At 41.3% G+C, this 13,817-nt stretch overlaps 1 protein-coding gene across 1 annotated transcript in view; it reads right to left on the bottom strand.

Annotated features, from left to right (window-relative positions):
• ptprn2 (protein tyrosine phosphatase receptor type N2) overlaps positions 1 to 13,817 on the bottom strand; it is a 134,183-nt gene that overhangs the window by 72,741 nt on the left and 47,625 nt on the right. Inside the window, exon 10 of the mRNA XM_044340233.1 lies at positions 9,479 to 9,558. Coding sequence (XP_044196168.1) covers positions 9,479 to 9,558 — 80 coding nt within the window. The remainder of the gene's footprint in view (positions 1 to 9,478; positions 9,559 to 13,817) is intronic.

The following is a 13,817-nucleotide window of genomic DNA, read 5'->3' as shown; positions in this document are numbered from 1 at the left end:
GTAAAGAGTAAAGTCATGTGCTCTGGTTGCACATGTCACAATGAAGCTCCCGGTGGGTGTTTCCGTTTTGGTCAGCATCACTGTCCCTCCTACTACTTTAGATGAGTACATCATTGACTGACAAACAGGAACATAAAGCCTACTACTGAAGTCAACACTCTTTGCAAATTTTCAGCACAGTCTAATGGGGAATGTTTCAGATTTTGATTTCCTTTTATTGAATTATGACTCATAGCAGGAGATGGAAGGAAGCTCATTTACATAGCTGTTTGTATCAGCTGCCTCATAAAGTAGCACCCATCAAGTGTACAAACCACTGTGCATACAACAAACACAATGTACGAGTACCTGCTGTTCTCGACATCATGAGAACCATCAACACATGGTCTCCCACTCGGAGTAGCATTCGCTGCGGGTGCAGGCAGGGAAGATGAAGGGGTGAGGGAATATAGACATGAGGGGTGGGGGAGTCGAGGATGGAGCAAAAGAGGAATAAGAAAGAACTGGCGGTGGCAGGACTGAAGAAGAGGTTGGTGCTTAAACCCGTAGTGTTGAACATGTATCCACCATCTCTGTGGTCAGATTGGCCAGTGTGCCTACAGCTCCTGCAGTTTATGGAGCAGTGACAAAACCTCCAAGAGAATACAAAACATAGAGGCTCCAAAGGAGGCTTTAGATACTGAGTTTTGGAGAGATTTTCTGGTCTTTTTGAACGACATTTTTTGAGAGCGGATGCAAAGAGAAAACTCTGATGTGTGATTCAAACACAGCTCATCATCATAACGACTTTGAGGCAAAATGTGCAGTTGTATCAGTTCATAAAAACTTGAAGCTAGTGAGCCGTTGTGTTATTAAGTTCACCACCATGTGTGAGGAAATGTGTTGTTGCCAGCCGTCCTGCATGGCTCAGCTGGAAATTAGATCATGGCAAAAGTCCTTGGTCAGATAGAGATCGCATCATCAACGCTCTGGCTCAAATCCAGAGAAGATCAATCACAAAATTTGGAGTCGCATAATGACGAGTGCCTTAGAGCTGAAGCTGTACCAAACAAACACACAAATAACATTTTAATAAGCTTTTCTGCATCTTAGAGAAACTCTTGGGTTGAATATTATCTTTAAAACAGGGAACAATGAGAAGAAATACTTTCTATCTATTCATAATACTGTAGATCAGAAGTGAACAATATGAGTTAAGTTCTCTATAAAGGTACATGTAATTTATATATTTCAATATCAATATCTATGGTGATATGGTTCTGGAAAATCAATTAAGAAACAATTTAAAGATTTAAAAAAAAAATGGGAATATTAACTAATCCAGTGAATTAAATACTAAACAAATCAATGTACTTCATCACATTGATGCACCAATCATAGAACAAGATGCACTGGGGCTCCATGAAGCTTTATATGTGCTCTGAGCTAAATGCTAACATCAGCACATGCTCACAATGACAATGCTAACACACCGATGTTTAGCAGGTATAATGTTTACCATGTTCACCATCTTAGTTTAGTGTGTTTATCTGCTAATGTTTTCTAATTAGACCTAAACACAAAGTGCATCTAAGGCTGATAGAGTGTCATTAGTTTGCTGATATTTGGCCATAAACCAAAGTATTGGAAAAAGTGAAATGTTGACCTGTTAGTGGCCCTAGATGAAAGGTTAAGGGATAACCAACGCTATTACAATACATCCTAAAGGGAACACAGATGTCTGATCCAGATTTCATGGCAATCCATTCTATAGTTGTTGAGATAAATCAGTCTACACCAAAGTGGAAGACTGACCAACACTGGACCCCTATAGTCATGCTGCTAGTGTGAGTAAAAGTCTAGTAATGCCACAAGGTAGTTCTTCTTATTGATTAGCAACATTGTCCAATACAATCAGCGATATTGAAGGGAATGCTATGTATGAATGGTTGATACATTTATATTGTTGTCATGTTACACTGTGTAACGTCATATTGCCTAATCCTACTATATATTATCGCAGTGTTGTCATGAGAAGATGGCACATAAGGCAGCTCAAGTTACTGCATAGTGATGGTTCACATTGGACCCTTTCAAATGAAAATGAAAGACCATAATAGCAGAAAAACACATGTCTTTAGCCTGGATTTAAAGAAGTGAAGGTGACACTTTACTGCCTATTTATCTTTAATAAGCCATAAATAAACATGTAATAAATGGTGTATAACAGTGTAATATCCAGTGTAGTGTAGCCTTGTGTATAAACAGATAATGAATGACAATATAGTAAAACACTAATATAAATTATATAGAAAAGGTTGTAATTGCTGACAAATATTGTCCATTCTGGGCTACTGTAGAAACATGGCGGTGCAACATGGCGGGATCCGTGGAAGACCCACTCCCTATGTAGATATAAAGGGCTCATTCTAAAGTAATGAAAACACAACGATTCTTATTTTCAGGTGATTATACACTAATTAAAACATACTAATGAATATTATATTCCATTTCTGCCAAATCCGTTCCGCTAGATGCCCCTAAATTCTACACACTGCACCTTTAAAGTTAAAAATGAGACTTAAAATGAGTTCAAGCTGTAATTCTCCCACAAACACAAACGAGTTTAGCTCCTCTATCAGTGTAAATATATTCATAACCTTGTCACAGAGCTGGATTTTTATCAAAATGCATTTTACTATAGGACAGACTTATCAAACTACTTCAATTTAAAAATGAGCAAGTATTTTAATACCTCAGCATCATGCTTTGACACACTCCACATTTGAACATATTGCTGTATTCATTTCTTGATCCATGTCTTTCTCATTTCAGTGTTTTTTTTTTCCCCTACAATGAAACAATGCATATTCAATTTTTGTTTACGAACTCAGGGTCTCTCCGGGTGTCTGAGAAAGGTTGCTCCGCTGTTCCAATTTGCGTTGTGTTTCACCCCCTACTCATTAATCTCCCTCCATTCGCTGATAGCTTCGTTTTCGTCCACTAGAAATCGCTTTCAATTATTCATGCCTATTTTCCACAAATACCTTGGAGATGGAATTAGCAAACAAACAATGCCAGGCGACACTAATCCTCGTCTACAGCAAAGATCCTTTAATGCACTGGAGATCTGGCCGGCTGTTGACAGGCACCTGTTACTGTCTTCAGCTGCTTCGCAACAGCAATGTTGACACAGTAAATATGTTTACAGGAGCAGTGTAGCCCTGACCCCACACCGAGGTGCAGGGATAATACTGAAGGAAAGGAGAGAGGAATAACTAAGAGCAGGAGAGCAAAGAGAAAGAGCAAAGACGACAAAGACCACGACCGACAAGGATAAACAGGATAAAGAGGAGTTTAAGACACAACCCAATTCATCGGTTGGAGCATTCTTGGCTTCTCAACACAAAAGAAAATGTTTCCACATGGCACCTTTTCTGTGGCTGATGAAGGCTTGCTCTCTGGGTCAGGGACAAGAATAAAAACTAGATGTTTAAGACTGATTTCCAAATGCCAATAAGTAAGAGAATTTTACATAACTGTATTTAACAATTTGAGATATTGCTGTTCCTAGAGGCACAGGAACATTCAAGAGAAGTAAAAGAAAATATTAAAAAAATCCAATGAGGATAAAGCATCATGACCTTGGAATTAAAAAGACATCTGACACCCTGATAATAAGGAAAAGTTTCCAACAAAATAAAGCAAGAATATTAAGCAGTCTACTCATACAGCTCTGGTTATCTAGCACCCTGCAGCAAGCGAACATGCACAACACTTGCACACACACACACACACACACACACAAACGCACACATGTGTGGAGTAAATAAATTGCACTTTACCTATTGCAACAGACAGCAAAAGTTTCTGAGATCAACAATGCATAAACGTTAAAGGAAGACAGAAAAGTGAGATGTGTCATATCACATAAGCATCATTGTGCGTTTATGCTTGTGTGTTCATATATATATATATATATATATGTGTGTGTGTGTGTGTGTGTGTGTGCCCTCTAGCAGACGGAAAGATGATGCAAGGGAGCCTGGCAGGGTACTACTGAGACTGAAAGGAGATAGTGAGACTGACAGTTTCGACGACTGAGAGCTGGGTTTGAAGCTGGATGACACACACACATACACTTTCTCACACATACACAGCCAGGGGCAATGGAGGAGAAGAGACCGAGGAAGACTTTGATCACCGAACTGAGCACATTCAAGCACTCAACCAGAGAGGGCAGTCAGTGATGAGCAGGAGAAGAGGAGAGTGCCCAGGGAGAGAGGGAAAGAGGGAGGAAAGGGAGAGGAATCGGGTTGTTTTCTGACCTCTATGCTCATTGATACAGATGTTAAAGCATGAACACACAGACAATCAGGCATCCGACACAGACACCGCGGAGCTCTGTTGTATTAAAAAACACACACAACAGGTTTTCTTGACGCCTTTTCTTGATCCCATGCTGACAAAACTAATTTCATTTCAGCCGTATGAACACTCTGTCTGGACATGAGCATATTGAAAATAACATTCAGAAAAATTTAATTCACACTTCCTTCTTTAGCCTCTGGCGGCTTGCTGGCTTCTGAATGGTAAATATTACAGTATCTAGCAGAAGCCGCAGACACAACCACACACCTGTGTCGCATTGGAACCCCCGCGGCTTATATTACCTTTGCAAACAGCGTACGTCCGAAAACAGGCAGGTATAGAGCGCCACGGAGCCATCCTCCACGCCTGAGATGCAGGTGGATAAACCATTGTGCTGTTTGCGAAGAGAGCAGTTAATTATCATTGGCATTTTGACAAGTGTTTGCCAGAGTGAAGGTCAACTCTGTCTGCGTGGGAGATCTATGCTAATCTGCTCAGCTGGAAAAGACTACCACTCACCACTCAAATGGTAGCTACCACCATTATGCAGCCACAGCTAACATGTTTTCACTTTTCTGTCTGTAATGGTATGTGTGTGTGTGTGTGTCTGCGTTAGTGTGTCTGTAAGCGGATCAGAGAGAGTACCAGGCCTTCCCACAGAGAAGAGACAAGAGACAGACAGACAGAATCAGGCAGACAGACACTGACAAATGGAGTAAGATAGAAAAGAAAGCCAGTTATATTTAGACTGTCTCTCTTATGTTTTTAGAACAAAGAATAGACATACATGTGGGTGGGGAACATTTTATATCCTCCCAGAAAGTATAAAAGTCTCTCCTCTTGGCTTTTAGGCAAACTTCTCATTGTCTTCTGCCTCGAAATACTCAGGAATTTTCTCACCAACATTTTCCTTCTCACTCTCCCCCGATCCCCTTTTCTGCTGTCACTTACATGTGAGTGAGTGAGTGTGTGTGCGTGTGTGTGTGTGTGTGTGTGTGTGAGGGGCAGAGGCAGAAACATGGGCGCAGACATTGTCTGTGTCCATGTCTCTGCATGTCTCCCTGGGGTGACAGCCGTGTGTCAGGGTCTCTGCTCTCTGCTCCAGATGGCCCAGCCAGTTGCTCTCAGTGTCCCCAGGCTCCCAGCGTTCATTGACCAGGGCCGGGGTTCTCACGGCCTGGGGGCCCGTTGACTCATTGCTGTGGCCTGGCCTCTGGGGCCTTTGGGGCCTCCGAGGGGCTCTGGGGTCGCCCAGCCGTGACAGCCGAGACAATAGGAGTGTCCTCACCCAGCTCCCACCCACCACCTACTAGCCTCTCTTAACACACACATATCCACGCACACACCCTGATGTTTGGCCTGATTATCCTTGACCACAGTTGGTCAACAGTGGCCGAATCACCAGGCATCAATTTTCATAGTTCCAGCAGAAGTTGCTGACCAATCAAGTATATTTAACAGGTAGCTCTAAAACAAAGTGCAATCATAACAAAAGCTGTAGAATATGGAAGATGATCCATTAAAAAACATCTATATCATCAATTATACACAATTAAAGACACTTCATGAGGGAAAAACACCCGTCCTACACATAAATCTGCCTACTCACTGTGCAGTGTGCAAACATGTCAGTGAAAACAGGGAGTGGATCAAATCCATCATCAGCTACAAAATGTTGCTTTATAGTGAGCAAAAGCAATCCTGGCAGATCCAATTTCCCCAACTGAAGGTGATTTACATGTTTAGAAATCACAGTGAGATTGAGAGGAGGCAAGAAGGCAAAAAGTAGAGTCCTAAACAACACATTTCTACATTGGTTTTAACAGCTTGGCTGCCACTTCATCAAATATTGAATAAATCATTTTCTTGGCACAGTATGAACACAGCTGCAAAAAAAAACAAAAAAAAAAAACAACACACACATACACACACACATAGGCACGCACACATCCGCACACGCACACACAAACACACGGACACACAGAATCCCTTGTAGTTTTGATAAAGCAGCAGCTTTCTCTTTTGTTTTGCAGCCGAGCAGGGATTAGGCAGTGCGGGTCTTTGTCCTGCGGTTTTCCAGTTGAGCAGAACACAAGAGCCTCTACCTCCACTAATACAGTCAGACCTCCCAGCAGGCCTTTCACCACACAGCCGCTAAGAACCTGCTGCCCAAAAGATGCTTTTCAATGAGTTATCAAATCTCCTCTATACTGTCCATGCCTTTCAACCGAGTCTCTTTGTCTATTCTTTTCAATGGAGCATTGAACACATCAAATAGAACTGATGGGCAGATAGATGGACAGCAGAATGTAGCAGAGCCATATTAACCTCCTTCAGACACTGTAGAGTACAGTCAAGGTAACGCATGTAAAAGGTTTACACTGCTAAAACGTGTTGTTGCATTTGAATGTACATGCAGTATAAAATATAAAACGTAAACACAGTACATCGCAATAAATAAAGCTCAAGCAATCGATGAATCGATTAGTCGACCAGTTGAAAATTAATCAGCAGCGATTTTAAAAATCAATAACATTTCACAGTTGTTTAATCAAGCAAAAACGGCAGATATTCTCTGGTTTGAGCCCCTCAAATGTGAAGATTTGCTGTGTTTTATATTATTTAAAGCAGAATATCTTTGGGTTTTGGGCTGTTGGTCAGACAAAACAAGACACTTGAAAATGTTACCTCAGGCTCTCAGAGGTTGTGACAGGCATTTTTCCTTCTTTTTTTTTAACATTATGTAGACCAAACAATAATGAAAGTAATCATTATTTGCAGCCCTAACAATATAAACACAATATCCTGAGTAGTGCTAAAACATTCAGTCATTTAGCCGAAAGGAAAACTACAATTTTGATAATCCGTTCCTGCAGATATTCTGAACATTTGTTGCTTCCAGCTTCTCAAATGTACAAATTTGGTCAGAAAAAAACAAAAACAAAAAACAAGCAATCTGAAGACGTCACCTTGGGCTCTTGAAAATTGCCAATTGTCATAATCATAAGTTGTATCCCCATTCCTGAGAATAATAAGTACAAATGTATATACAGGTTGAACGTGACTGTGCATTCTCATGCTTATGATAAACGATTGATTATACCTGTTTCAAGGGTTATTAAGCAGCTATAAAGAAGAATGTGTTTGTTGCATCATTCTGCTGCAGCCTTCTATACTTTTTTGGTTTTCTAGTTTCATGAGCTGCCATAAAACATGCTGTGCGGGCTCTCAGCAGCAGGTTGAGCACAGAATACAGCAGGGGTTTTGATGAGTTCATTAGGAGGCCACGTCGTTTATGCACAGTCACACAGAAGGCAAAGGTCACCGAGGATTACCCAGGTGGCCACTGCATGTGGGTGTCAGTTTGATTTTCAGATTCCACTTAAACCATGCTGTTGCTCCACAACCTAGTAACCACTTTGAAATCACCACGGCGTTGCCATATTGTATTGAAGTCAATGTCATGCAGATATTCGGAGCTGTGATGCAACTGAGAAAGGATTTGAAACACTAAAAGGGGTAACTAACGGTTTCTGCGCTCACTTCACATTGTTTTTAATATCAGAGAGAGAGAGTGGGAAGTCCACTCCACTTCACACTGTGGTGGAAACAGAAGGGGGGCAACAAGGTAGGTGGGGGGGGGGGGGCACAGGAGATAAAGCTCTAGCAGGATTTGATTTAAGGTCAGTGGGGGCCCACGTGTTGCTCCAAAGACTGAGGATTAAACCACTCTGTTATCTCTGACCGCCATTTTTTAATTTTTTTTTTTTACATTTTTGATACTTCAGTCGGGATGTGCGATGAAGACGATGCATCCAAACATGAGTAGTTTGATAAGCTCCTTCTGTCTCACCATTCACTAATCACTATTCAGGTGGGCTATATTCATAATTCATCAACATGGGTCAGGCTGATGATCATGTTGACTTAACATTTGGTCTGACATTTCAGCCATGCTCACGCCTGTCATTAGCTCTCGCCACACGCCACCTCATCAAAGTCAGCCACACAAGAGGAGGAGGAGGGGAAAAAAGGAGATGAAGAAGTAGAAAAGGGAAGAAGTGTGTGTGAGTGGGGGGGGGGACAGGATGTTATGATACAGTATAATTATTACACCTCATGCGGAAGAGATAAATCTACAGCCGCTGCAATGTTTGCTCATTTGATCATTTTGTTCAACAAACATTACAAAAGTGGGATGACGGTGAGGGATAAATACAGATATACACTGTAATCCAGCAGATACATGCGTGTGCGAAAACACACACTCTAAACCACTGAACCGAAGCTCAACCCCTTTCTTGCGGTAAATCTGTATCATCAGCCATCATCCAGCACATCCCTAATAGGAAACGAGTTGGTGCCAAAAAATGTCGCTGCGCAGGAAAAACTGGAGCAGCAACACATTTCAGCCAATAACAACACCACCATGTTGATTCCAGTGGGGTGATATTGGATGATATTGACTGTTGGGAGTATTGCTGTGCTTCTCAAAGTCATTTCCAACCAAAGCAAGGACATCGACACACATCCGACGCACGAACACCGACGCCGGGCCGATCGGAGTGCAGAGGGGGGAGCGGAGGTAGTGCATACTGACAACCTCCTTTCTGCGGGTGACAGCTCTCCATCAGCCTACATCAAACAAGTGCATACATGCAGGCACACACACACACATACACACACACAGGAGTACATACTGTATTGAAACTGATTGGCTGGCGCAAGCCTGTTTCAACCTGTCAGCCTATTGGACATAACAGAAGACGAAATAAACTCTCCTGTACACTGTATATGAGTGTGTGTGCGTGTGTGGGGAACGAGGAGGTGTGCACGCCAAACTCATCATCTCAGTAATTGATGGTCATCTGTCATTGCACAGTGTTGATAATCTTCTTTGGGACGGGGGTTTGTCTGAACAAGATGAACACCGGCCTATCTACTGTATCTGGAGAGACTAATCTGTGTTCTCATTTACTGAAGCACACATGGTGACAGAGTGGTCTGGCTGGTAAAAATGAGATGAATTGCAATGAAGGTTGTCAACAGGATCATTGTGTGTGAGTGTGTGTGTGTGAGTGTGTGTGTGTGTGTGTGATATAAGAAAATACATATCGACCGCTCTTACCTGCAACTTGAACCAGATCTGCAGTGGTCACATTCTTCGGGTTGGGGCCGACTCTGAAAGTCAACGCAGGGCCCAGGACACTGCAGAAAAAGAGCAAAAAAGGAACAAAATGTGCATTTGTATTTGAGTTTTCGCCATGTTTACGTCACAAATAAAAGGTGTGAATGATAAGAAGAGAAGCTGTAAAACGACCAACTGCTGCATATCTGAAAAAGAAATGAATCATCACAAATCCCGCTTTCCTTTTCAGTTTGAATTTGGCCAAAGACCAAAGTACAGTCATCAGCAGAGCACCTTGTTTTCTTTTCACCTACAGTACTCACTGCTCTTGTTCTCCTCTGTCTGGTCAGGAGTCAGCAAAAAGACTTCTCTCCCTGGAGCAGAATAAATGTTTAAGGTCCCTGAGGTTGGCAATGAAATAAAATCTAACAATCCCACCAAGCTCTGTAAGGGTTGTGGTCAGAGAAATAAAAAGGTGTATCTTGAAGCAGTGAGTAAAGAAAAAAAAAAATCATACTCATTTCTACTGGAATCTCTTAAAATCCCAAATGAAAGCACATTTTCAAAGAGGCTAAAAACAGACAGAGTCTATTCAATGGCTGAAAGAACAAATAAACTCTGACTTCATAGTCCCGGGGAGGGCTGTCTTTCAAAACAGGGCTGAACAAGTCAACAATTAGCATGTCATCTCCCACGAATGATGAAGACCCCGTCTGGGCCAATCAGTAACAAATATAGCATCTTGTTTTGAGCTGTAATTGTAGTTCCCCAATGGGACAATCAGAGTGATTCTCAGTGTTGGAATGTGGCAGTGAGCTCATGTTCTTCAGGTTTTATCAAAGTCAAAGTTAAATCAGTGATTTCTGGGATACTGATGATGAACACGTGTGATGAAAGGAGGAATGCAGGAGACAGATGCATCAGGTCACCAAATTTAAGAATACAAGAACTATGAGCAATGAGATCCACATCTTATCAAGTACTCTTTGTCTGTTATTTACTCTTAACCTGTCTCAAATCAACTTGCTTCAATAATTTTGTAGAATTAAGAGTATTTTTTATTGATTCTACAGCATTCCCTCTTATTCTGTCTTCTTTCAAGAAACAGTCACTGATTTATCAAAAACTAACTGATTTGTATTTAAAGCAGGTTAAAATAATCCTATTGCACTGGCAAGTATTAGTGACAAAAATTGAGCTCTTTTTTGCATGTTTTAATCCATTTACTACAAATAAAATATACATAACATCACAGCTAACTATTTTACAAACTGTGCCGCTGTGTTCCAGTCCCTTGAGACTTAGGTTACATTTTTAAATAGCTTTGTAATACATTGTAAGTGTCGATTGAGTTAAAAAATCTGCATTGCACTGCATCTGACGTTATCTGAGATGCAATGATAATGTAAGTCTGATAATAAATTAATGTAGACTGTTTTGTATTGCATCACTCAAAGAAGCTTCAAGTGTCTGCCAAGTGATTTTCACATTGTTCTTGCCTCACCTGTAGTTTATCCCTCCAGCATTAAGTCGGATGGCAACTAGCAAGGAACAATGGATAAAGAAAAAGGGATTTTGAATGGCAAGTTCAGCTTCAAAGCCCTGTCAGATGGGTCTGTCGACAAGACCAAAGTTGTTTGTAGTTACTGTCGATGTGAACTGAGTTACTACCGGAGTACAGCTACTCTTAAATACCATTTGCTAGCAAAGCATACAGCTAATGCTAATGCAGGTAGCCTCGTTAGCCCCAAACCGTCCTGCTTGCACCAAACCACGCTTGATAGTGTGCGAAGGAAACCCATGGACAAACCTACAAGCAGCAAGCTTTCAACAGCAATAGCTAAATGGATGGCTACAGTTTGCAGGCCAGTTAACATTGTGGAGGACGAGGGTCGCATCCGAGAACCACCACCGTATCAAAGATATACAACCTGTATGATGACCGGAGAGCTAAAGGAATTTTCTTTCTTAAACTCCCTTTCCACTGTTCCCTGCTTACTTTGTGTATTGTATGTTTTATTTTATATTATCCTGTTTTATCCCATGCCACAAGGGGATGTTTTTGTGACCCTTTATTTTCCCATGTGAGGTTGGACACAATTACATTGTGCTTTTGAAGTGAAGGATCCACAGAGTGATATTTAATCACTACTGAAGTACTGGAAAATTTAGCTGGCCAATGTGTCCATCTGTTGCCTATTGAGCTTGAGTTTGCCATAAGTTATGATTTGAGCATATTTTGAAAAAGCTAAATGCTGTACATGTGAGGGTTTCTGACCATCTCTGTCAATGTTTTGTGTTGTTAATTGATTTCCAACAATTAATGCATACATTTGCATAAAGCAAACATATCTTGTCCACTCCCATGCTCATAAGAGTATTTAACACTTTAAAAATGTCTCTTCATGGTAAATTTTGATAACAGATTTATTTGCTAGTAAGATATAATATAATATAATAATAGTTGGACATTTTGGGAAATACTCTTATTTGCCAAGAGTTAGATTAGCGTATTTCCCAAAATGCCAAACTATTCCTTTTAGCCCAAACACTGATGTAGTTTCAACACAGTATAACAGTGGCTTCTGAAATATTGTATTTAATGGCTAAAATAACAAACCTATAGATGGATGGATGGATGCAAACACTTGTAACACTGTAATTCTTTAACAGCACACAATAATATGTGACTGTGAACATGCATGGTAAGTTGATATGTCTTTCTACCAGATCTAAATCACCAAGCCATTACAGAACATAACCATATCTCCACTGGTGTATCCTGGAAATTATATGTGCATTTTTAGTGTACTTTCTGACAGACTGTGTGACAGTGAGTGAGATTCATCAGACTGCCAGAGTGCTGTGACCCAGACCCACTCACCATCACTCAGCCCGCTACAGAGGCAGGGACGCTCGCTCAGCCGGGAGCAATATATGAGCCGATGCTGCCGGACAGACGGACCCGGCCATGCACCGATGCATTTGCGAACATGATCACACACATGCTCACACACGCACACATACACCCACACGGCTCTAAAAGAAATACCGTATGTCCTCCTCTAATGCCTTCACCTGGGCTCTGTTTGCTCTCGTAAATGTCAATATTTCCACAATCTTTACCCCTGCCTCCATTCTCCCTGTCTGAAGGAATTCTGCCAGAGATCTCGATGCATCTCAAATTGAACTGACATGATTTCCCCCCCCCCCCCCAAACCCTATTTAAATATACTCGGGGAAAAAACACTACCACAGTTGTGAGATGAAGTTATGGTAGATAAGCTATCTAGAGGACTTCACACTGTCTCCTGTGTTATCGGATGTGTAAGCTTGGACTTCATATTAGCTCTGCTGGTGGGACATGATGAGTGTGTATGTGTGCAGACGGGTTGGCGGGATCTTGGCAGAGGGTGCATGTGTGTCTGCACAGACTGTGTGCCAGGATCAGCCTGTGAGTGTGTGTCCCACTCCCCCTAGTGCCTCTGATGAGTAAAACAGTTACGTCATCTGAAAAAGGCTCATATTATCCCCACAGCCAGTGCTGGGAGGGTTATTTTTGAAATGTAATAGGTTACAGATTACTAGTTACTCTATTAAAAATGTAATATGTAATGTTACTATTTTAATTACTTCATCAGAGTTACTTTTTGATTACTTTTCTAACAAATGTTTTAAACTGGGCACTAAACCAGGCAGTAAACCTCACTGTTAGCCTCATTTCCAGCACTGAGAGGCGTTCTTGTCCGACGACATAGCCACCTGCCTTGACATGGACGGCTGGCCGCAGGCACGGCAGACTCAGGTTGCTTAGGGCAATGTGCACCAACTTGATTGGCAGACAAGAGGCAGTGCAAATTCACCCAATCAAGAACAATGCTAAAAACTTGAGCTCATACTGCCAAATGAATGGAGCCTGTCTAGATGTAGAGACAGCTCCTTGTAAGCCATCCTACTCTTGATGGTGTTGGACTCAAATTTGTCTTCGACTTTGCTGGTCCATGTTGTCCAGAAATACGCCAAGGTATTCCTGCACGGCAAAAAGATGCAAAGCAACAGAATGGATGTTATATTCTACATATCAGCTTTTTACCAAAAAGAATATATATATATATGTAACCCCTTTATAATCACCAACATAATGATTGGTAACTGAATTACATATTTTTTCTCAGTAACTGTCACATATTAGAATTACATTTATTTAATTACGTAATGGCGATACATGTGACTAGTTCCTCTCGACACTGCTCACAGCTCATCATCACCCAAAACTACTATTTCAAACCTCCTTTGAAAATGGGACATTTTGTGCTGATTACTGTAGTAGTCAGCTCAA

This window comes from Thunnus albacares, chromosome 21, assembly GCF_914725855.1.
Source record: "Thunnus albacares chromosome 21, fThuAlb1.1, whole genome shotgun sequence".
Taxonomy (NCBI): domain Eukaryota; kingdom Metazoa; phylum Chordata; class Actinopteri; order Scombriformes; family Scombridae; genus Thunnus; species Thunnus albacares.
This window is presented reverse-complemented; position numbering and strand designations above follow the sequence as displayed.